The 21,843-nt window shown below is 42.8% G+C and overlaps 1 protein-coding gene across 3 annotated transcripts in view; it reads right to left on the bottom strand.

The window, feature by feature from the left end:
* The window catches only part of SLC26A7 (solute carrier family 26 member 7), an 80,803-nt gene that overhangs the window by 13,946 nt on the left and 45,014 nt on the right, over nucleotides 1-21,843 (bottom strand). For all 3 annotated transcript variants that reach the window (XM_082233653.1, XM_082233654.1, XM_082233655.1), the window contains 9 exons: nucleotides 20,842-20,924; nucleotides 19,096-19,243; nucleotides 17,341-17,454; nucleotides 14,300-14,377; nucleotides 12,101-12,196; nucleotides 8,519-8,625; nucleotides 7,221-7,287; nucleotides 6,253-6,393; nucleotides 2,398-2,446 (listed from right to left, as the gene is read on the bottom strand). In XM_082233653.1, coding sequence (XP_082089779.1) covers nucleotides 2,398-2,446; nucleotides 6,253-6,393; nucleotides 7,221-7,287; nucleotides 8,519-8,625; nucleotides 12,101-12,196; nucleotides 14,300-14,377; nucleotides 17,341-17,454; nucleotides 19,096-19,243; nucleotides 20,842-20,924 — 883 coding nt within the window. The remainder of the gene's footprint in view (nucleotides 1-2,397; nucleotides 2,447-6,252; nucleotides 6,394-7,220; nucleotides 7,288-8,518; nucleotides 8,626-12,100; nucleotides 12,197-14,299; nucleotides 14,378-17,340; nucleotides 17,455-19,095; nucleotides 19,244-20,841; nucleotides 20,925-21,843) is intronic.

The following is a 21,843-nucleotide window of genomic DNA, read 5'->3' as shown; positions in this document are numbered from 1 at the left end:
TAAATGAGAAAGTCAAGACATGGAACAAGAGATGGGGAAGAATTCGTTGAGTTTGCATTTTAATGAAAACTACTTAATTTGCACTTTCCCCAAATAATACGCAAGCTCAAATGCGGATACTTCTTCAACTTTTAAAATTCAGTTCTCCAACCAAATAATGTGTGCAGAAATGTGTATATAACATGCATATATGAGAAAAGATAACATTCAAAATGCAGTATTGTAGGAGAAAGTGGTTGAAAAAATGTGTTTATCGTGTAAAAATGCATATAAAATATAAATTGGGAGGAATGAGCAGTAAAATTAGAGGTTTTTTTGTAAACCGCTTTAAGTTTTGCTTTGTTTTTACAATCAAGTGGAATACACATTTTATAAAATAAACAAAATACCGATTAATTTAAGTGAAGCCTTTTTTTTCAAAAAGAAGAAAGAAGCAGAAAACTGATAGTGGAGACGAGAACGTAAGGCTATAAAAATGAGAAACTGAAACAGACAGATTCTTCCAGGCCCAGTAAGAGACAGCCTGCTCTGCCAAGCTAAGGTTCCATTTGCACTATACATTTAAAGCAGTATACCAATTTAAAGAGTCCTGGCTTCTCCCAAAGAATCCTGGGAACTATAGTTTGCAAAGGGTCCTGAGGGTTGTTAGAAGACACACACACCCCTCGGGGGGCATGCTGTTCTGAGTCTCTTGTCCAGAGGTGAAGGGGGGTGGCAGTTGGAAGCCCAGGACTTCCTGCATTGCAGAGGGTTGGACTAGATTACCCTTGGGTCCCTTCCAACTCTACAGTTCTGTGATTCCCCTCACAGAGCTGCCACAGTGGTTTAACAATCAGTCCCTCCTCCCAATGAACTTTGGGAACTGGAGCTCTGTAAGGAGAATGGGGGGGGGGGTCTCCTAAGAACTCTCAGTACAGTGGTACCTCGGGTTAAGTACTTAATTCATTCCGGAGGTCTGTTCTTAACCTGAAATTGTTCTTAACCTGAAGCACCACTTTAGCTAATGGGACCTCCTGCTGCTGCCACACCACCAGAGCACGATTTCTGTTCTCATCCTGAAGCCAAGTTCTTAACCCGAGGTACTATTTCTGGGTTAGCGGAGTCTGTAACCTGAAGCGTATATAACCTGAAGCGTTTGTAACCCAAGGTACCACTGTACCTTTAACAAACTTTGCTTCCCAGGATTCGGGGGGGGGGCATGATTGTTAAAAGTAGCTAGATACTTTGGAATGTATGGCATAGATGGGAGCTAAATGAGCTGGTTGAAGAAGAAGAAGAAGAAGAAGAAGAAGAAGAAGAAGAAGAAGAAGAAGAAGAGGAGGAGTAGTAGTAGTAGTAGTAGTAGTTTGGATTTGATATCATGCCTTATCACTACCCGAAGGAGTCTCAAAGCGGCTAACATTCTCCTTTCCCTTCCTCCCCCACAACAAACACTCTGTGAAGTGAGTGGGGCTGAGAGACTTCAAAGAAATGTGACTAGCCCAAGGTCACCCAGTAGCTGCATGTGGAGGAGCGGAGACACGAACCCGGTTCACCAGATTACGAGTCTACCGCTCTTAACCACTACGCCATACTGGCTCTCACCATACTTGAGCTTCAGGAAAGCCATCTTCGACCCTGTTAACCACCCTTTGGCCAGTCAGGCATCAGAAAAGCTCTTCCCTTTCACCTCCTCGCTGGCAGCCATTTGTGTACATCCTACAGAACTCATGCCTGCCTGCCTCTAGCCTTCTGGGTGATTCTAAGTGACATCACATCATGCTCCTTGCCTGGACATGTAAGCATCAGGCACATTCATGCTGCCTTCTCCATTGCCATCTCTTAGGTAATACACTCAAGAGAAGCCCTGCATGTAACGGGAAGCTCTTGCTTTGGTTTTGGGTCCTGGGTCTTGCAGTCACAGCACACACAAACAGCTCTCTGCGAGTGGCGTGCGGAAGATTGAGAACAAAGCTCTCAATGAAGGCACAACACCACAATTTGGAGCTTTTGTAGTGCAAAGGTGCAATGCCGACAGGCAAGTATATTCATTTGAACTTTAGATTCTAAAGCAATAAAGAACCAGGGGGGGAGAAATATGACCCAATCATATAATTTTATGGTATTCCACTGATCTCCAAAGTGGTGCAAACCTGGAAATCTAGATCACCTATGTTTGGTAACTGCCCCACATGTTTATTTTACAACACATTTCGAACACCTAGTTAAATCAACACACTCATTCCAATACATTCACAATCTTCAGACCCTTCACCTCCTGCCATGTCAAAGGGAAGGTATGTGGGGCAGTGAGATAATTTTGATTCCTGATCAAACTTTAACTGACACGGGTCCTGGAATATGATGGGGGTAATTTAAAGGCCCGTCAAGTGTTTATGTCTTACATGATAAACTCACCATGGCAATTTCCATTGGATAATGGGCTGAGCAATGTGTTCTGTTCATACTGTAAGAAACAGAAAAAGGAAGCGATGAGAGAAAGAACTGTCCCTTGTTTCGCTGCCTTAAAAGTTTTGCAAATCCACCGTACGCAAAAGTAACTGAAGTTATGTTGTATTAAGCTCTGTCTTTCTTTACTGGGCCTAGAGACTCAGTGCTTCTTTGTGAGGCAACTACAACCCAGCCTCAGTAGCAATAACATCCTCACTTTAAAAGGGGTGTGATGTAAAGATTAAACAATAAATAAATATTGTTTATTACGGCACATTTATACTCAAACTCTCCATTAAAAATGCCCAAGGTGGCTAACAGTAACACCCACAATAGAAATTAGCTAAACCATATTTTTAATTAAAAAAACCATACACAGTATTACAATAAACCTAAATTTGCCTCAAACTACAGAGGGAGAGGCTCAGGCACACGAGGGGAAGGCACAGGGAGAGAAGAGAGTACATGAGCCCAGAAGGTGTTTGAGCTGAGGACACGTTTATTGTACTGCCATAGCATGGTTTGGCTAGCAATGACTCAACAGAATAGCAAGATGGGGGAAAGTGCAGCGGTGGCGGCAGCAGCAGCAGCATACCGGAAAATACTAAAGTCACGTTAAAATAACTTTGGTCAGCTCCATTTATGCATATATTTGCCTCTGTAACTTAAGAACATTAAGAATGCTGCTGGGATAGACTTAAGATCCTGGTCCAGAATCCTATTTCCCATAATGGCCAGTTAGATGCTGTCAGAAAGCCCAGAACCCAGGCATAAAGGCAGTATCTTTTTCTCTGAATACTGCTTCTGAACATGGAAGCTCTATTTATCCATGATTGCTAATAGCCATCAATAGATCTCTCTTCCATGAATTTGGCTAATCCTCTTCTATGCTCACTGAACTGACACACCACACACACACACACACACACACACACACACAAAAGCCCACATCACACTTGTAGAATCCTTCATTTACTGCACACAACTCATTTTCTATTTGTGTTTGGCTTCAGTAGCAAGCAGTGTGTCTGTGTGTGCGTGTCGAGCAGCAGAGCTACCTGGCTTAACTAGTTGGCACACGGTCTACCCTGGATCCAAGCACTGGCTTTTGGATTGCTGGCTCTGACTAGGTCACTGCTTTCTTAGGCGTGCTTTGAGTCATGCTCCTAGGTTTCTAATCTGGATCAACTCCATAGCTTCGAATGCTGATTTGGTGGAGGGGCAGGGGAAGTGGCCAGGCACAGAGTATTCATATAAACAAAGTCTTTGTTAGGAGTGATGGATGGACCACCGTTCTGAAAAATTAAGCTTTTGCTTTCTCAATCATATATAACCAAAATCAACAGAAGGACTCTACCACTGTAGCGCTGGAAATTGGCTTCTGTGTTGCCATATCACACAACCTTACTAAGCGGGAAGGGGGAATAAATAATGTTGTGCTTTCAATTCCTTCAACTATGAGAGGTCCCAGTGTAGCTTTGCACAGTCAGTTTGCTTGAGAGAAGTGGGAGTCCTGGAGATGTCTGGTGGTTCTGTAATATCCAGTATTGGCTTGCAAGACTCACCAGAGCAATCAGGAGGGAAATCAGTCATTGCCAGAAACATTCACGAGCTTGCGAGAGAGGCAGAGACTGTCTCATTCAGCACCGTAGTGGCATACAGTATTGGCTAGGAACCCCAGGTGCAGAATGCTGACACTGGTGGGGGCTGCCAGTCAGCCAGCAACCATGCACTTGCATCTAGGTGATTGAGACACCTCCTGCCTTCATTGCTGCCTCTCAAATGTCTCAGGTAATGCGATAATTTTCCTTTCTGCAGCCACCACCAATGGTACTTGCAAGCGAACCACAACGCTGGCCTATACAGACAATATCTTCTTATAAGCAAATATATTGACTGAGCAAGTTAAGAGAACAAAAGGCAATGAGATATCCAAATTATCATTGTCTTCCCACCCCCTGCAATTTAGTATCAATATCTGATTTCTCTGGCAAATTCAAAACTGCCTTCCTCCCCCTGTCGCTGCCCAGACCCCACATTCAGACAAGTTAAGCCAGTTTCACTGCTTCTTCTCACTCTGCAGGTGGGTGTCAGCTAATTATCAAAATAGCTGATTTGACCTGCTGCCTTGATCATCCACAATAAACACATAAATTACATGTGGAGTAGCACATGTGGCAAATGCCTGTAAAACGAACTTAAAACCTTCTTTGTTGTTGAACTCTTTTACCTGCAGAGCATATTTGCAGAAGGTACAATGCCCACATTTAAAGAAACCACATGGAGGACCAGACAATGTACATTGTATGGGTGTTGATTTTAAATCTGTATGCACCAATATATCTTTTAGTGACTTGGCAAAGGGGGGGGGGTATTATCACACCCAGGGATATCCTTAAGAATATGCCAATGACTTTCTTTCAAAGTGAAGATGATCAATTGTTTAAGGAAGATATGTCATTACTTAGTTTGTCAAAACAAAAAGCACTTTTAGAAATGCAAGCAGCAGCGTTAACTGAATATGTAAAAAATAATTTAATCCCTAAAAACACTGCCGGTTATGTCTCATGTGTTTATTGAGTATGCTTTACATGACCATAGGCTTGTTTGTTATTGTGTTGCTTTGATCATCTATGCACGGTCAGCATTCATGGTAAGCAGCCATGCCACTAAAGGGATGCTCTGAAGGTCAAGTCAAAGTAGTCGCTATTAATAATCTATTAATAATCCTGAAATTTGCTGCTGCATATTTGCTGTAAGGTTCCTCCATCCAGCCAATACTGTATTGTCAACTTTGATGGTCAGTAGCAAGGTAAGTGCTTTTTTCCCCAGTCAGAGCACACCAAAGTGTAGTTCTGGCCCCTCTCAGGTGGGTGTCATTGGGGGCCGGTGCTCCCCTCACAAAACGAACATTTCAAGTCAAAACGGAAGCTGGCCAGTGTGTGAAAGTCTACACTTTTATTTAGATCTATGACTCCACCTGGCTACTAGCTGCTACACGGTGGGGCAAGTCCTCCTTCCTTTTCCTCAACCCGTCTCCTATGTAGCTACAGCAGGCTTTAAGCTTTCCAGCCAGGCCTTCACTGTTGCACACATACATGTTTGTGTGAGGGCCCTTCTGACCTGCCCTAGCCATCTACCTGAAACTAAGAGAACTAGGGAGACGGAGGCACATTTATTTGACCTGTACCAGAAACAGGGGAGACTCCCACACCAGTTAGGGAGACAGCTTGCCGTAGTTTTTAGACCTCCGTGGGTGGTGAATGCAGCTGTTGTCAAAAGTGGCATCTGTTCAGGGTTGCCCTTAGTTGCCCAGTGACTTACTGTAACAACTTTGTGGTGAGTTCTGGAACCAATTTTTTTTAGAAAAAAAGCACCAAGCAAGATCCAGGTCCTGTTTTCCAGTTAAGAAATTTATGTCTCAAGCAACAAAAGGTTTTATTCTGCTTATTTTAATTCTTTTGACTAGATTTGCCAGAGACCAAACCTGACAGCTCAGCAATAGAGAATGCCTGGAGAATGACCCAGGACCCAATCCTTGTATGAAGCCTATGAAGAGCCACTGACAGTCAGTGTAGACTGCTGAGTTAAATGTGCCAACAGTCTTACTGGGGATAAAGCAGCTATCTCTGTTCTAAACTGTCTTCTCTACCCCCGAGTCATTTCCTCTTGGAAAAAACACAAAGTGCAATCACCATGCTTTGAATCTGCAGTACAGTTTGAATTTCCTCTCTGTAATGCGAGCGGGTGGAATGAAAACGTGAACCGAAAGTACCGAAAGAAACACAAGCAACCCTCTCTCCATGGTGAAGCATGCCTTACCTTGTTCATATCTTCAGGTAGCTGCTGTGCACATGTGCTTTCCTTCTGGATTATTTTTATTATGTCCATGTGAAACTTCTTAGCATTCAGAAAGACGAGTGGGTTATTCACCGAGACAATTTTTACTGGTTGTAAGGACTCCTTTGAATTCAAATTAAAAACAGTTTAGCAAATATAGTAATGCTTGTTAACCAGCAGACATAGCATTCTTTACAATAGACTACTGGACTTGAGAGTTGCAAATGCCATTTGAGCTCTAAGAACTTCCTGCTCAATGCAAGGCAAGATCTACAATGCAGCCAGACAGCCACTAGTAAAATACCTCGACCAAGAGAAAGCCTACCACAAGCAGTGTGCAGAAGTTTCTCCTCAGGTTTAAGTGAACTCTGCTTTCCTGCAATTTTCTGCCTTTTGGTTCTCGTTCTGCCCACTGGAGCAATATCTTCTTCATGGCAGTCCCTCAGATATCTGAAGACAGCCATGCCTCCCCTTAACCTTTCCTTCAGGTGAAACATACTCAGCTCTTTCAACCACTCCTCAAAAGACTTGGTTTCCAGGCTCCTCTGCAAAATCTGGTGGCACCAGCTGTCATCCCTCAGACTGAGCCTTCTAGTAGGCCCCACAGCGGACAGGAAATAAATGTATGGAAACTGAGAAGTCTGAAATGTCTCCCAACATTTTTTTAATGCCGCTTAAAGCATTCTGCACCCTAGACTCCTGAATGCCAAGATGATGCCAGGTTCTCGTTAGGTTGTGTGCAATAGGAATAAGATCAGGTCTCTCCTGCTACACCCCTCCTCTGCTGCTATAGGTACAAGCAGTCTCCACATACACTCTGAGGAAGGAAGTTGAAATGGACACATGTCCAGCAAGGACAAAGCACAGAGGAGGAGGAAGAGGACAGGGATTCCCCCATGCTGAAATATAACTCCCTTTGAATAAAGAGAGAATAAGAAGACTAGGCTTACAGAATCTGCTTCTGTTTTGAATCTGCATTCCACTTCTTTCATATGTTTCAGGCTCAGAGTCGTTGCTCTATAACAGATATGTGAAAGCAGCATATATAAGACTGCACACTGTGACTGTAGATGCCAAAACAAGCTTTTGAAAAGTGAACAATTTCCAGGTGGTATCTGGCTATTCACATGTTCCAGATTCTGCAAATTACTTACTTCATACATTGGACAACCTATATTTTTTGATGGGTGCTAACATAGAAAGGGTTCTATAGCTACTTGCTCTCCTACTTTTCAAAAAAGTCAGGCTCAATCAGAGGCATAGTGTGAGGGGGCCCGGGGGGGGGCATGGCCCCAGGTACACATTTTTGAGCCCTGGCAGCTGAGGCGTGGCAGCAAGCAGGTTGGTCTAGTGGTCAGGTGGATGGAGGCAGCAGGCGAGCAGCCTGTTGGAGGCAGGTTCCATTCACCCTCCACATGGACTCCACACACGCCCTCCCCCAGTGTGAGCCCCCACCCCAGCTGCCCAGTTCACTGGGGGTGGGGGGTGCAACACCTGTCACACCCCGGGTGCTGGCAACCCTCGCTATGCCACTGGGCTCAATAGTTAAATTAACAGGATTCGTTCACCTATATGTACACAAACAAAAAAGACATTGTTCCAGTTACAGATAGGTAGCCGTGTTGGTCTGCCATAGTCAAAATAAAAACATTCCTTCCAGTAGCACCTTAAAGACCAACTAAGTTAGTTCTTGGTATGAGCTTTCGTGTGCATGCACACTTCTTCAGATAGAAGAAGAAGTGTGCATGCACACGAAAGCTCATACCAAGAACTAACTTAGTTGGTCTTTAAGGTACTACTGGAAGGAATTTTTTAATGAAAAAAGACATTGGACAGTTTTTCCAGATGCATTTGCAAGGCAGCAAAAATGAGCAGAAGACAGGAATTATCCCATCCCCAACTACCAACTGGCTCCTGCTAACAACAGCCTCAGATCCCATATTCATTTTACAATGGAAGCATAGGGCTGTGAATCCCCTTTCCCCCCTACATCATGCTTATTTTAATCCTGAAATTGGTTGCACAGTCATGGCCTATACTCTGAGCATTCTGTGACATGGGCTAGGAATTTGAACCTTCAACAAACTACAATTCCCATGATTCCTTGGAGGTAGGAATGACAGCTGAACTGGCATATAACCTATGTAGGTTTGTAATGTATTTTCACCCTAAATGCAATAGAATGATATATTTCACTGTTGTGGATACAAAATTGTTTGCCTCTGAGAACACTGTAGGAATGTCTCACCTTGGGAAACGGAAAACCACTATAAGTATTGTGCAGACTACGCCGTACAGCAATCCCACATTAGCAGCAAAACAAATTGTAAATATGTAAGTGCTAACCCATATACTCTGTAAGGAAAAGAAGACAAAAAGGAATTAGTTATACAAACTTAGCAAAAATGTGTGTTGGAAGAAAGGTTATTAACCCTTTCCATGTAAGCTGATTTTTGTCCAAAACATCCCTTCTCCATAGGGATCACCCTATAATATTTTTCTTCTTTGGGATAAATAAGTACACATTTATTGTAGCAGCACAGGTCACACTACTGGGAGCCAGCATAGGCTTTTCCTAGGCCCTGGTCAAAGGACTAGAGAAACATTCAGAACCAATATGACCACAGCAGTGGCAGGACAAGGCGGGAAAGAGAAAAAGAAATAAAATCAGTACCATGGACAGTTACAGATTTATCCTACCACATGCTGTGGTATTGTGCTTCCTGTATAACAAAAGTCATGCTTCTTGTATGATACAACATAAGTCAAGCAATGCACACCTGTGAGTACACTTTGATAGCCCAAGAAGCCATGACTAATAAATGGTTGGGTTGGATTTGATAAGCAATATAGCCTAAAAGATCTCAAGCCCTGACAACGAGCCTAGTGAGCTGTTGCTGTTTACAGAGGCTGTTATAGCATTGTGAGAGATCTGTGTATTTAAGTGCACTGGTGCAGTGTATGGAGATCATCATCAGTGGGAGTGACTTTTAAAAGATATAAAACACTTATCAAGATGGTGACACTAGATGGTAAGACTTCAAGCTTGGACATCTGCATCACACACACTTTTAAAGAGAAGTGTTATATTTTATTGATCACGTTTCTTTCTTAACATGCCTACAAGGATCACAGAGGTTTATTCTTACAAAAAAAAAGCCTTTGATGTAGGTTATGCTAAGAGATAGTGACTGATCTGAGATCACCCAGAAAGTTTCATGGTTGAAACTCTATCCCATGCTGTACCTACCACCTCACAAAGGATTTCTGCAAATTTCTACAATCGGTAGCAGAGCAATCACGCTCAAGTCTATACACATATACAAACTTAAAAACCTAATCCAAAAAATAGTAATTTTATATTCGGCTTCAGTGCTAGCACTGAAATCTCATAACATTCTGATATCTCATTGACTTCTACTGGTTTGAACCAGAATAGTGAAGTGTGGAGGGGGCAAGGGGGAGAATGATTGCAAAAGGTTCCCTTTACAAAATTCGAAATTAAAATCTGTTCATCTTTGCATTTGTGTAAAAAGATCTGGTTGCTTCTTAATTTGACTGAGTGCCGTTCTCTTGCTTATTATTTCTAAGCATGGTCCAATGCTGAAGTTTTGCTCCTCCAAAAAAAGTAAGATTTATAGTGCAAATTGAGAAGAGAACAACGAGTAAAACATTAAACCCAAACCAGCAAAATGCATATGTATGTACAGGGAAGAAAACAGAAGTGGGGGGGGGGATTCAGGACTGGGGAGTTGCTTTGTAAGAAGACTGATGAAAAGGTCTTTTTCATCTCTGTCATGTTGGTTGTAAAGAAAGCCAAAATGATGGAAAATTATCCCCTGATGACTAATTGGTACCTGGCTGAAGCAATTTGATTATTTCAAGTTCCTTCCATAGTGGTTGTGTTGCTACATAAATCATACCACAATTCACATCCCTTAGAACAAATTAGCCAAACTGAAATTACAATCTCGTCTGGAATGAAATGGTTTCTTTGTAATAGCATTGAAGCACACAGCCTGGGAAAACTGCTAGCTCAGCACTTGCTTTTGAAAACGATGACTCTGAATTCCAAGGAGAAGGCAAGGGGGAAAGAAAGAAAAGGGCAGGATAATGCTTTATACAAATCTTGAAGAGCAGGAAACAAAGGTAGGAGGTGAGAGGAATACTTTGGATCCAAGGAGAATTTTACCACCCAGACAAAGAAGATCTTCTCTCAACAATGAGTGTTGAATTCCAAAAGATTTCTGGGAGAGCACTGTTCTCAAACTAAACCCCTAATCCTAAGAGGCCAATGATCTCACTTGTGTCGAAGTGCCCATCTGGATGCAGCAACTATGGGCTTGATAGCTGCTACAGCCAGCCAAAGAGCTTCCCACCTGCCTGCCTTCTTAGGGTCCACACTTCCTCTTATCCCATGCTGAGAAAGCAAGGATCTGAGCAGTTTTCTGCTTGTACTGTGCTCTCTAGGCATGGGTCTGAGTGGTTTTCCATTTGCCCTGCCACTTTCCCTTGGAAAACCCACTCTTTACCCCAGAATCGGAGCGAACGTCAATCCATGGGAAATCCAACTGAAGTTTGCTCCAATTCAGCAGTAAAGAATGGGTTTTCCCAGGGGGAGGCAGTCCCAATGGGCAAAACAAGACCTGCTATCCCTCACAGCAGTGTCTCTCTGTTGCTGTAGAAGAAAAGCAAGCAAGTAGAGGTGGCAATAGCAGTGGTTGTAATAAGGCTCTCCAGACACCATAGCAACTATTACAGGCAAGTAAAGGTTTCTCAACACACAAGGGCTAAACCACAAGCTCCTTAGAACTGACGTACCGTATTTTTCGCTCTATAACACGCACCCGACCATAACACGCACATAGTTTTTAAAGGAGGAAAATCCATAGGCATGCCACCCGTAGGCATTCCCTCCATAACACGCACAGACATTTCCCCTTACTTTTTAGGAGGAAAAAAGTGAGTGTTATGGTGCAAAAAATACGGTATTTGCTTCTACATAATAAGTTTTGGCATGTGACAAAGAATCATATGTAACTGTTTCTATTTCCTGAATTCATTCTTGTTCTATTGATGTTCCACTGAGAGTCCTATGGAGTTTTAAACATCCAACCTAGAATGCAATTGTAAGTATAAAACCAATATTTATTTCAAGAAGGCTCCTCCTTTGGCAATGGGACATCTTCACTTCAATCATAATACAAGGCACTAATGCCTGGGAAAGGCTGGCCAAGACAACCACATCCCCACCTGTCAGTTACCCTTTCAGAGGTTTGTTATGGCTCTCTGTCAGAACTCTTGTTAATAAGGACGTCAATATGCCACCCTGACACAGAGTGAAGCAGGTTTTCTTTTTATCTTCCAGCTTTTAAAGGAAAATCATAGACAGGAACAAAGTTCAGTAAAGACATTACAGAATATACAAAGAGTACTTTGGCAAAGTATTTTTATAAAGACAAGTAAGGCAACTAATAGAAATCAACACATCATCAGCTTGTCAAATAACACGTTAAACCATCACCCCACTTAATTATTTGTTCTAGGACCTTTCCTTGTGCTAGAATATCAAATGAGAAGGTGGATTCCTGAGAGCACATGACAGAGGAGAAAGGTGCTTTGTTAGCAGGGGGGAAAGGGTAAGGGAAAGAAACGGTGGCAAAACTTTAATTCATATGTAAAAGAATGGACCTTCATCTCAGTAAATTCCTACACAGTTGGCTGACGGACAGCAACAAAAGGGAAGACTTGGTAGTGGGGGCATTTAGGACATTATCCCATGCATTAAAAGGCCTGGAGGAGGGGAATCCTTAGATTCAATTTCACTTACCCAGTCTATTTTATCCACATTCCAATACTTTTTTAAGTCACGGAACTGCACCAGCATCCCCTTCAGCCCCACCACAATGATACTTGCTAGAACGCACTGCAATGAAAGAATCCTTTGTCAGAAAGTGAATTCAGCATGCAGGGAAATAGATTTTGGCAAGTTAATTGGCAAATTCCCAGGAAGGCTGAATAATAATAATAATAATAATAATAATAATAATAATAATAATAATAAATTTTATTTATATCCCGCCCTCCCCAGCCGAAGCCGGGCTCAGGGCGGCTAACAACACTAAAATTGTGCAACATTATAAAAACATTATAAAAATTAATTTAAATCAAAATTGATGGCAACCATAAACTAAAGTTCTGTAAAGATTGCCAAAGGAGGGAGTCAGGCTGCGCCCTGACCAAAGGTCTGGTGGAACAGCTCTGTCTTGCAGGCCCTGCGGAAAGATGTCAAGTCCTGCAGGGCCCTTGTCTCTTGTGACAGAGCATTCCACCAGGTTGGAGCCGCAACCGAAAAAGCCCTGGCTCGAGTTGAGGCCAGCCTAACCTCTCTGTGGCCTGGGACCTTCAAGATATTTTTATTTGAAGACCGTAAGTTCTTCTGTGGGGCATACCAGGAGAGGCGGTCCCGTAGGTACAAGGGTCCTAGGCCGTATAGGGCTTTGAAGGTTAAAACCAGCACCTTAAACCTGGTCCTGTACTCCACCGGGAGCCAGTGCAGCTGGTATAGCACCGGATGAATGTGATCTCGCAGTGAAGACCCCGTAAGGAGTCTCGCCGCGGCATTCTGCACCCGCTGGAGTTTCTGGGTCAGTCTCAAGGGCAGCCCCACGTAGAGCGAATTACAATAATCCAGTCTGGAGGTGATCGTCGTGTGGATCACAGTGGCTAGGTCAGGGCGAGAGAGGTAAGGAGCCAACTGCTTAGCTTGGCAGAGATGAAAAAATGCCGCCTTTGTTATAGCTGCAATCTGTGCCTCCATGGAGAGGGAGGTATCGAAGATTACACCCAAACTCTTAATGGATGGTGCTGGCACTAATTGCACCCCCGCAAGAGATGGGAGTTGCCCCCTCAATCCCATATCGTCCTGTCCCAGCCAGAGGACCTCTGTCTTCGAAGGATTTAACTTCAACCGGCTCCCACGTAACCATCCAGCCACAGCTTCCAAGCATCTGATCAGTGTGTCTGGGGCCGAGTCAGGATGGCCATCCATCAACAGATAGAGTTGGGTGTCATCAGCATACTGATGGAAGCCCAGCCCAAAACTCCGGACAAGCGGGGCGAGGGGGCGCATAAAGATGTTAAAAAGCATCGGGGAGAGTATCGCACCCTGGGGCACTCCACACACCAAGGAGTGGCACGATGACAATTCCCCCCCCAAGCGCCACCCTCTGTCCCCGACCAGAGAGAAACGAGCACAGCCACTGAAGGACTGTGCCCTGGATCCCCACATCGGCAAGGCGGCGGTCCAGGAGTTCGTGATCGACCATGTCGAAGGCTGCTGACAGGTCTAGAAGAATCAGCAGCCCCAACCCGCCTCGATCCAGCTGCCTGCGGAGACACCTCTTCACTACAGTTATCAACACCTCCAAATATAAATAATGCCAAAGACAAAATATCTTACACGTGCCTTTTGCGGATTCTGAAATTGCAATGCACAATACATTTGGATGGCAACTAGAAGGATAAATTCAAAGAGCCTTTGAAATACCAGGCATTTTTAAAATCCAAAAAATAATAACCAGGGACAAGAACAGGCTGTGAGTGAATATGACACTTTCATTTCTTCAGACAGTAGAAAGGCCTCTTTCCTTGCATGGAGGATAAGGGTTTTCCCCCTTACTCATGGGAAGAAGAGGGTAAATTATCCCCTAGCGCTGGTGCTAGAAGCCCTGGCTCCAGTCCTATGACCTAGTGCAAAATTATACACTAGGTGCAAAGATTCAAAACTTCTGCAATAAGTTCCATCGAAAACAGGCAACCCAGTTCATATCCAAGCAAAACAGAAAGAAAGACTCCCCACTCCCTATTTGTTCTTGGCACATGAAACTGGTGTGTTCTCTCCCTTCTATGAGAGCATTAATAATCATGGAATCATAATGAAAGGCGGTGCAGTCATTTTCAGAAAGAATAGTTTAGTCTATGAAAATCATATGATCGCAAATAATAGTAATTAAAAAAAGAACTGTACCATGGGCAGCCAGTATAGCATTGGTCCTACTGCATAGATGACCACAAGCACCAATATGCAAGATATTAGGCAAGCCACCTAAAAACAATTGGAAAGGAGAAGCATAAATAATCACATTATTCAAATTCTAAAGCCTGTCTAAAATGAAATGAAAGTGCTTGGTTTGCCGAAGTTGCTGAGCATAACAAAACACTGCAGACACATAAAAATTCTAGGAGCCAGGAAAGGGGATTTTGGCTCTCACATGGTCTGCAGATTGGAAGCATCTGAGTATAATTTAAGATTTGACCTGTTGTGGTTACCCTTAGCCCACCTAAAGAACAAATACATGTATCAAATACCAATATACACAATATACAAAAGGGGGGGAAGGTTACTGTTTGATCTCAAATATGCAGGCAGAAACCACTGAGCTTCTGGAAAATATACTTTTGTGCCTGTTTTCATTACACAATGGTTGCAATCCGAAGAAGTTCATCCACACCCAAGTCACACTGATTTCAATGAGATTTAGGATGGGACTACGTGTCATCCGCATAACTGTTGGTTGGCAGCTTCTCCTAGGAGGGAATTGTGGCAAGGAATTGGTAGCTGGGAAAATGTTTAGGCACTCTGTTCCATCACTTGTCTCCTCCCAAGTTCTTCTCAAACCTGATTGCTTTATTTATCCCAACTTGGGGATTTATTAATTTGAATTAATTTTATAAGGAATGATTTTAGAGTGTTGTGTTGTGTTGTACTGTTGTACTTTTATTGTTGTTAGCCACCCTGAGCCCGGCTTCGGCTGGGGAGGGCGGGATATAAATAAATTATTATTATTATTATTATTATTATTATTATTATTATTATTATTATTATTATTATTAACTTTTCTTTAAGGATCTCAGAGTGGCATACATGGCTGGCTTCTCTTCACAACAATCCTATGAAACCTGTTTGGCTGAGAGCAACTGGCAGAAGGTCACCCAGTCACTGGGAATTTGAACACAAGGCTCCAGCATCCAGCAGTGGAGAATAAGCAAGTAAGAATGGATTGCTGTCTCTTTCTGAATCTTTTGCATTACATTAAGAAAGTTGCCCGTGCAGTTTTTTCCCCCATTCTACATGGAGGGATCTCTAAGAAGCCTTTATTTTGTCCTCAAGGATCTAATACTGCAATTACACATTACGAAAGATGCAGGACTGACACTAAAAATAGCAGTGCTCCCAACTCTTCACCTCAATCTCTTCCTTTTCTTGCATATAAATGGGAATGTGTGACACCACACCTCTAGTTTCTGCACTAATAAAGCAGCACAAGTGCAGAAAAACTTGAAACACGGTACCATTGTGTCATTCAGTCTGTTTTACTGCACAACGGGAGGAAGAGAAGGAGAAGAGGTGCAGAGAAGCTACTTTCAGCAATAGCCACACATCTCTCATAAGACGTTCCAGTCTAATGGTGAATTGCTGGAGGATTTGTTTGAGTGGAGACCAATTTGTAGGGAGTGATTGGATCTGTTTCTTAGCCATACCACGACCTGCGTGATTTTTAAATATTCTCTATTTTGTATGTATTACTCTCCTGATTGGACCTGTGATTCTTATTGGGTGGGAACTTTTTTTGCCTGTATTTGTTGCTTTGCTTTGCTTATTTTATGTCAGTCTGATGACTAGACTTGGCTTGAGATAGGCATGTAATAGATCAGTTTTGTTTCCCAAAACAAAGGACTGTTTGGTTTGTCAGGGACTTTTGTGTGTGTGTTTAGTGTCTGTGTCTAGCCTCTAAAATCACTATTGTCATTTGCTTTTGTCTCCGTTGATATTTTCTATGGGTAGCTCCAGCGGTTGATCATACGCCCTTACATATCAAAGCATTCACTGGTTGGTACAAATGGGTAAGAGTTTTGGTCTGGTTTTCTTTGGCCTTCATCAAGAGAAGGAAGACATCAGCTGCTAGGGTCTAGAGATACTTTCCAAATGAGCACAGACAGTGTCTCAGGAAAGGGCAAGTACTATTTCCCTTCTCCCACAAAACATGACAACCTCATTTCAGAAACTTCCAGTTTGGTAGTGTGGGCAGGCTGCTTTATCACCTTTTACTGTTGTTTGAAGGGATCACAGCACTTATTCCACACATGTTCTAACTGAATAACTGCTTTTTGCATTTCATTTTCGTCTGATGTCACTCCTTACAAATCCCATTATCCCCTATGTATCATACACCTGCAACTGAAGATTACACCATGCATCTGATGAAACGGACTCAAGCCCACAAAAGCTTATTCCATAATAAAAATGGTTAGGGTTTCAAAGCACCACAAGACTTCTTGTGGACTGTAGGCAGAGACAATCAATACAATTGGAGGCAGGCTCTTACTGCCCAGCAGTTATTAGTCTGATTTTCTTAAGGTGAAACCAACATTCTGACTGTTAACCTTAAGGTTATATTTAGGTATTGTAAGATAGTTTAAACATTACTCTTTTTTTCATTGGGAAATGTAGACCTATAGAAAAGAACATGTGCTAAAGGTAAGGTGAAGGTCCCAGGTTCATCTGCTGGCATCTTCACTAAGAGGATCAAAGGCAGAAGAGCTGGGAGAGACTTTTTGCCAGGAGACCTGCTACTGGTTAGGATAGGGCAGCCTTCCCCAGCTTGGTATCCCATAAACTCCCATCAGCCCACACCAGCACAGCCAATGATAAGAGATAGGAGTTGCAGTACAATATATCTGGAGGCCATCAGGTAAAGGAAGGCTAGATAGCCCTATTGACCTAGACAGTCCATTGCATCAGTTCAGTGTAGGCAGCTCTTAATATATTTTCATTCCGGGATCATTGCCCCTGTATTTGATTGGTCGGTATTACTTTTCTAAAGCATCTTAGGAGAGTTAAGCTAGCTTCCTTTCTCTTTTCTTCTGCCAATGTAGCAGGCACCTGTGCCTACAACATTGCCTTGAATGGTTACGAAGGATCTCACACCTCATTTTCAGCTTTAATTACACTGCAGTGCAGGAGATGCAAGTACAACAGCCAATATTTCAATTCTGCCAAATAGTTACCTGTGTTTTTGCTCCAGTGCTGAATAGGAGAGCAGTACGGCCCATGGCTGCTGCGCTGGGTATGCAGAAGAAAAAGGATGGGATCACGTTGCTGAGGCCGTGAGCCAAGAACTCCTGGAAAGTTGTGGGGGAAAAGAGCATAAGAACCAAAGTAGAGTCCTGCTAGATTGGATAATCTCAACAAGCATCCTGTATCCCAACAGTGGCCCACCATATGCTTCTGTGAAGCCCACCAGCAGGGATTAAAGGCAACAGCCCTTGGCAAGTGGTATTCCACCAGCTATATTGGAGGTTCCATATAGCTGTGTTGGCTAATAGCCAATGACAGGCCTGCCCTTCATGAATTTCTTTGTATAATCCCCTTTTAAAGCTGTGTAAACCAGTGGCCTTCACTGGGGCCATGCTTAACTGGCATCTCATTCCTACAATTACTGTGGGCTACCAGGAAGGGACAGCAGCTGCTAGGTTGGTGTAGTGCAAACATAGCAGTGGGAAATCCAGATTGGCCTCACCGGTTGACTTGCACTGCACCAGCCTCACAGCCTCACAGCCTCTGTCTCTCTCCTGGCAAGCCACAGCAACAGTGGTGATGGGAGGTCAGATGAGCCCTGACACCCTGCCAGCTGCTACTGTGATTTATGCAAGTTAATCATGCATTGTGTGAATAAGTTGTTTTGCCTGTTCTAAGCTCACTGCCCATCAGTCTCACTGGGTGACCTACCCAAGCTCAAGCGTTGCAGAAGAAGGAGAAAAAAGAAATGCTCGCTATCCACTGTCTTCTATCCACTACTACTAAGACAAAAGAACTGCAGAAGCAGCCCTATCCCCCGGGCCTGGATATTATCTGACCCACATCCGAATTTGGTCTTGTGGGCTCAGTGGGTAGAGCATGAGACTCTTAATCTTAGGGTCATAGGAGCATCTGACAAATTCGAGGTGGGGATTGCTTTCCAAAACCAGAACCTGTGTAACTATCCAGTGTAAAGTGAGGAAGTCTGTTCTCTTGTTCAGCGGTGGAAGATCTACATGGAAAAGCCCACACGTGCTCAGATTGTAAGCGAATTTGCTTAAACCTGTTTGCAAGCTACTTTTCGCTATGCAAATGGCTTTGAGAACATTTTGCCAAAAGCTGGAAAACATTCTAAATCAATAAGCAATGCCATGCAATAATTTTACAAATCCTTCCCCTCCCTCCCATTGCCTGCATACGCTTATGGTTTCTTCGCTGGTAGTTTAGAGGTTACCTTGGGGTACCAAATAAATGCAAGAGTGATCAACAGCCCTTTAATATAATATTGTAAATTTGCATGACTTTGGAGCTAAAGATCTTGAGAATGGACATTGGCCTATCTCCGTGGCCTACAGGAAGCACAACAGTTTATCCAGAGCGGGTAGAGATGGAAGGGACATGGTAAGGTGTAAAGTCACTAGCTGTGTGGAAATGAGGCCATCACTGCAGCAGGGTTTATAGGCTTCCTGGCATGCCTAGCATAACCCAAGAACCTAGTTTGGGGGGAAAATGTCATAGTTTGAACCAACTTTCTCAATTATACTGAATTCTTTTTGCAAATTAATCAAAGGACTCTCACTTGCTTTTGGATAATTTCAACCAACTCTAGTAGCATCATGGCAGTAAAATTGCACCCTTAAGACTAATTGTAAGACCACAGTAAGCATGTCATGATCCTGGTAGGTTTCTGCTTGGAGCATGTTCACCAAAGTTTCATCAGCCGAAAACAGTGTACAAACGTTTACCTGGTTATCATCCACAGAGTAGTTGAACTTCTTAGCAGAGGCCTGGGCGAGAGCTAGTGAAGCTACATAACCAACCAATGCCACTCCAAATGCCTCTGTGATGACTTCAGGGAGGATATTCATGGGTGGAGACCTTGGCAGTGGTATGCTGTAAAAGTAAGGACAATCCTATGTGGTGGAGGGTGTTATGCATCAGAAGGCAAATGTGCCAGTATCAAATCAAAACTATGAACTGAAAAACTCCCATTAAATCAGGGTAGGCACAGAAATCTCAGTTCTGATGGAATTTCCTCATTTTATAGCCACAAAATCACAGTCTATTCCAGCTTTTCAATTTTAAGTTTAGTTTGAGAAGGGTCATTTTTAGGAAGCATTTGCATTCTTCAGTGCTACAAAGCCTACCAAATACCGAAATGTGCTGTCTGGCCTGCTGTTAATTAATAAAGCTGCACTGATATACTGAAATGATACATATTGGAGGTCTTTGCCTCAGGTAGCTTATCAAAGCTTCTTCTCAATATCTCTACATTTCACATAAATACAACCAGTGCATTTCTTCCAGGGGAAAAATGGTGCCTGGACTCACCATGAAGTTGTTTCAGTAAGTGTCACACTTTTAACCAGTGCTTTTATTCTAGAAAAAATGGTGCCAGTGCTGCATGCCCTTGAGTACCCTTGGAAAACAAGCACTGATGCCAACCAGCTGTAGCCCTTATTCAGAGGGTTAGCAAAAATCTCAAACATGTGAGCAGGAGGAGGCATCATGGCCACTATTCTGGATCTCCACACATGGCCAATTTGTTTGTGAACAGATATGCATATGCAAATTGTATGTGTATAGGTTGCCTCCTTGGTAGGATTCCCAAATCACATGGTGTGAGCTTAAGTTCATACAACTTGAATACTTAACCCTCTGATTTCAAAGGAGTGGCTGCTTACGGAGGTTGATGCTAAGACCACAGACACCCTTCCCCTCTTTAAATCCACAAGTTTAGTATTTCCAGATTTCGATCATCTCAAAAATGACTACATGTAGTTCCACAAGCCCAGGCATAAAAAGAGGCTGGACATTCGGTTTGTAAAAACTAGTCAGCATAAAAATAGATGTGTCAGTTTAGTCTTCAGTAGCAGCTTTAGAAAGAAATAGGGGACAAAATCAGACAACAAAGGACTTGTGGTTCTTATTCTACAAAATAAAGCAGCATTCATATTCATCAGAAGAACTGGACCTACATTACCTACACAGTGTTCTCAGTCTGCTAGCAAGTGGATGAATTTAATGTTGTGCAACACAGGACTCCAATATAACAGTTGCGCTAGCAGAAGCTTGTTGCGCAACAGATTCCATAACCTGTTGTGCAAAAAAGTTACCAGCAACCTGCTTGTGCGTTATCTTATGCAGCTACATTCCGCTGGTGCAAAACATTTCACCAGCAGAACAAGAATATAGTGCTAAACGATTTTAACTTGGTGCTTCGTTGGATACGACCCACAGATCCCCAGTATCTGATGTCTGGTTCTATATAGGTTCCCTATTCAGTAAATCAGCCTTCTGAAAATCAACTCTGTTCTTATCATCCTTATTAAGGCAGAATTCATGGTTTCATTTTCATTTTTCAGCTGCTGACCATTTTATTGCACGGGATGAGGGTATGCAAATAATGATTTTAAAATGCAAAAATGCAAAACATACTGAATATACATATTTATGTATCAATACATACAAGCATATAAAGAACACGTTACCCTTCTGGAATATGTCCCACAACTTCCATGCCATAGCTGTGCTTCATATCAGCATAGTAGCAGGCAGCAGAGGTAGCAACTATCTATTGGTCAAGCAACAACAAAGACTTAGAGGAGGAAGGCAATAAACATTTCACACTTTTCAAAGAAATCTTTATGTTTCTTTTGGCACTGGGCTCACTTCTTCAGAGAACAATATGAGTGGAACCAATGGAATAGAAGCAATATTGTTAAGTTACAGAGATGAGACCATTGGGTCAGCTTCTTCTCAGATGGGGATTGCCTATGTTCACGTATAGTTGGGTTTACATGATAGCATATAGCTATACAGAAGCTATGTGAATATTGGCTCTTCTACACACCCTCAATTTATCTACGGTTATTACATTGAATTAACAGTTGAGAAGCATGGAGTGTATTGAAAAGGAAGGGGATGCAATTTCCCTACATTAAGAGAGCGTGTGTTCCCACACATCTCAGGTATATTGAAATGAAGGTGAGGAGCAGCCTTCAAACATACCTCTCTATCCTCCATCGAGATAAGTAAGAAGATTATCAGCATCTAAGGACACATATCAGTTGGGCAACGGCATTTGGGGTGCAAAGCAGGGCCAGTAAGGTGTGGCCTGGGGAGAGCTCCAAGGGCAGATAGAGAGGCCTGGAGTGCCCAACTTGGCCCCCAGGCTGGGGGTTCCTCACCCCTGCCCTATATGTTTTCATCTGGCACATGTACACATCTAGATTCAGAGTCCTAAATGTGTACTCCTATACACACAAGGCATTTATGTATCTACCTGTAAGGCTTCTTTGCATCAGAGCCACAGTTACAAAGCACAATCCCAGAATTCTTTACTATAAAGACAGTAGGCCAATATACCTCATTACTACACCATTTTGAAAAACAGCTGGTCATTACAAAAACTAAACATCATAGCTGAGACAACAGAAGGTTGCATGACTACAATTAACGAGCCCAAACAATGTTTTTAAACCTCACAACTG

The sequence above is a fragment of the Podarcis vaucheri genome (genome assembly GCF_965113315.1).
Source record: "Podarcis vaucheri genome assembly, chromosome: 8".
Lineage (NCBI taxonomy): Eukaryota > Metazoa > Chordata > Lepidosauria > Squamata > Lacertidae > Podarcis > Podarcis vaucheri.
This window is presented reverse-complemented; position numbering and strand designations above follow the sequence as displayed.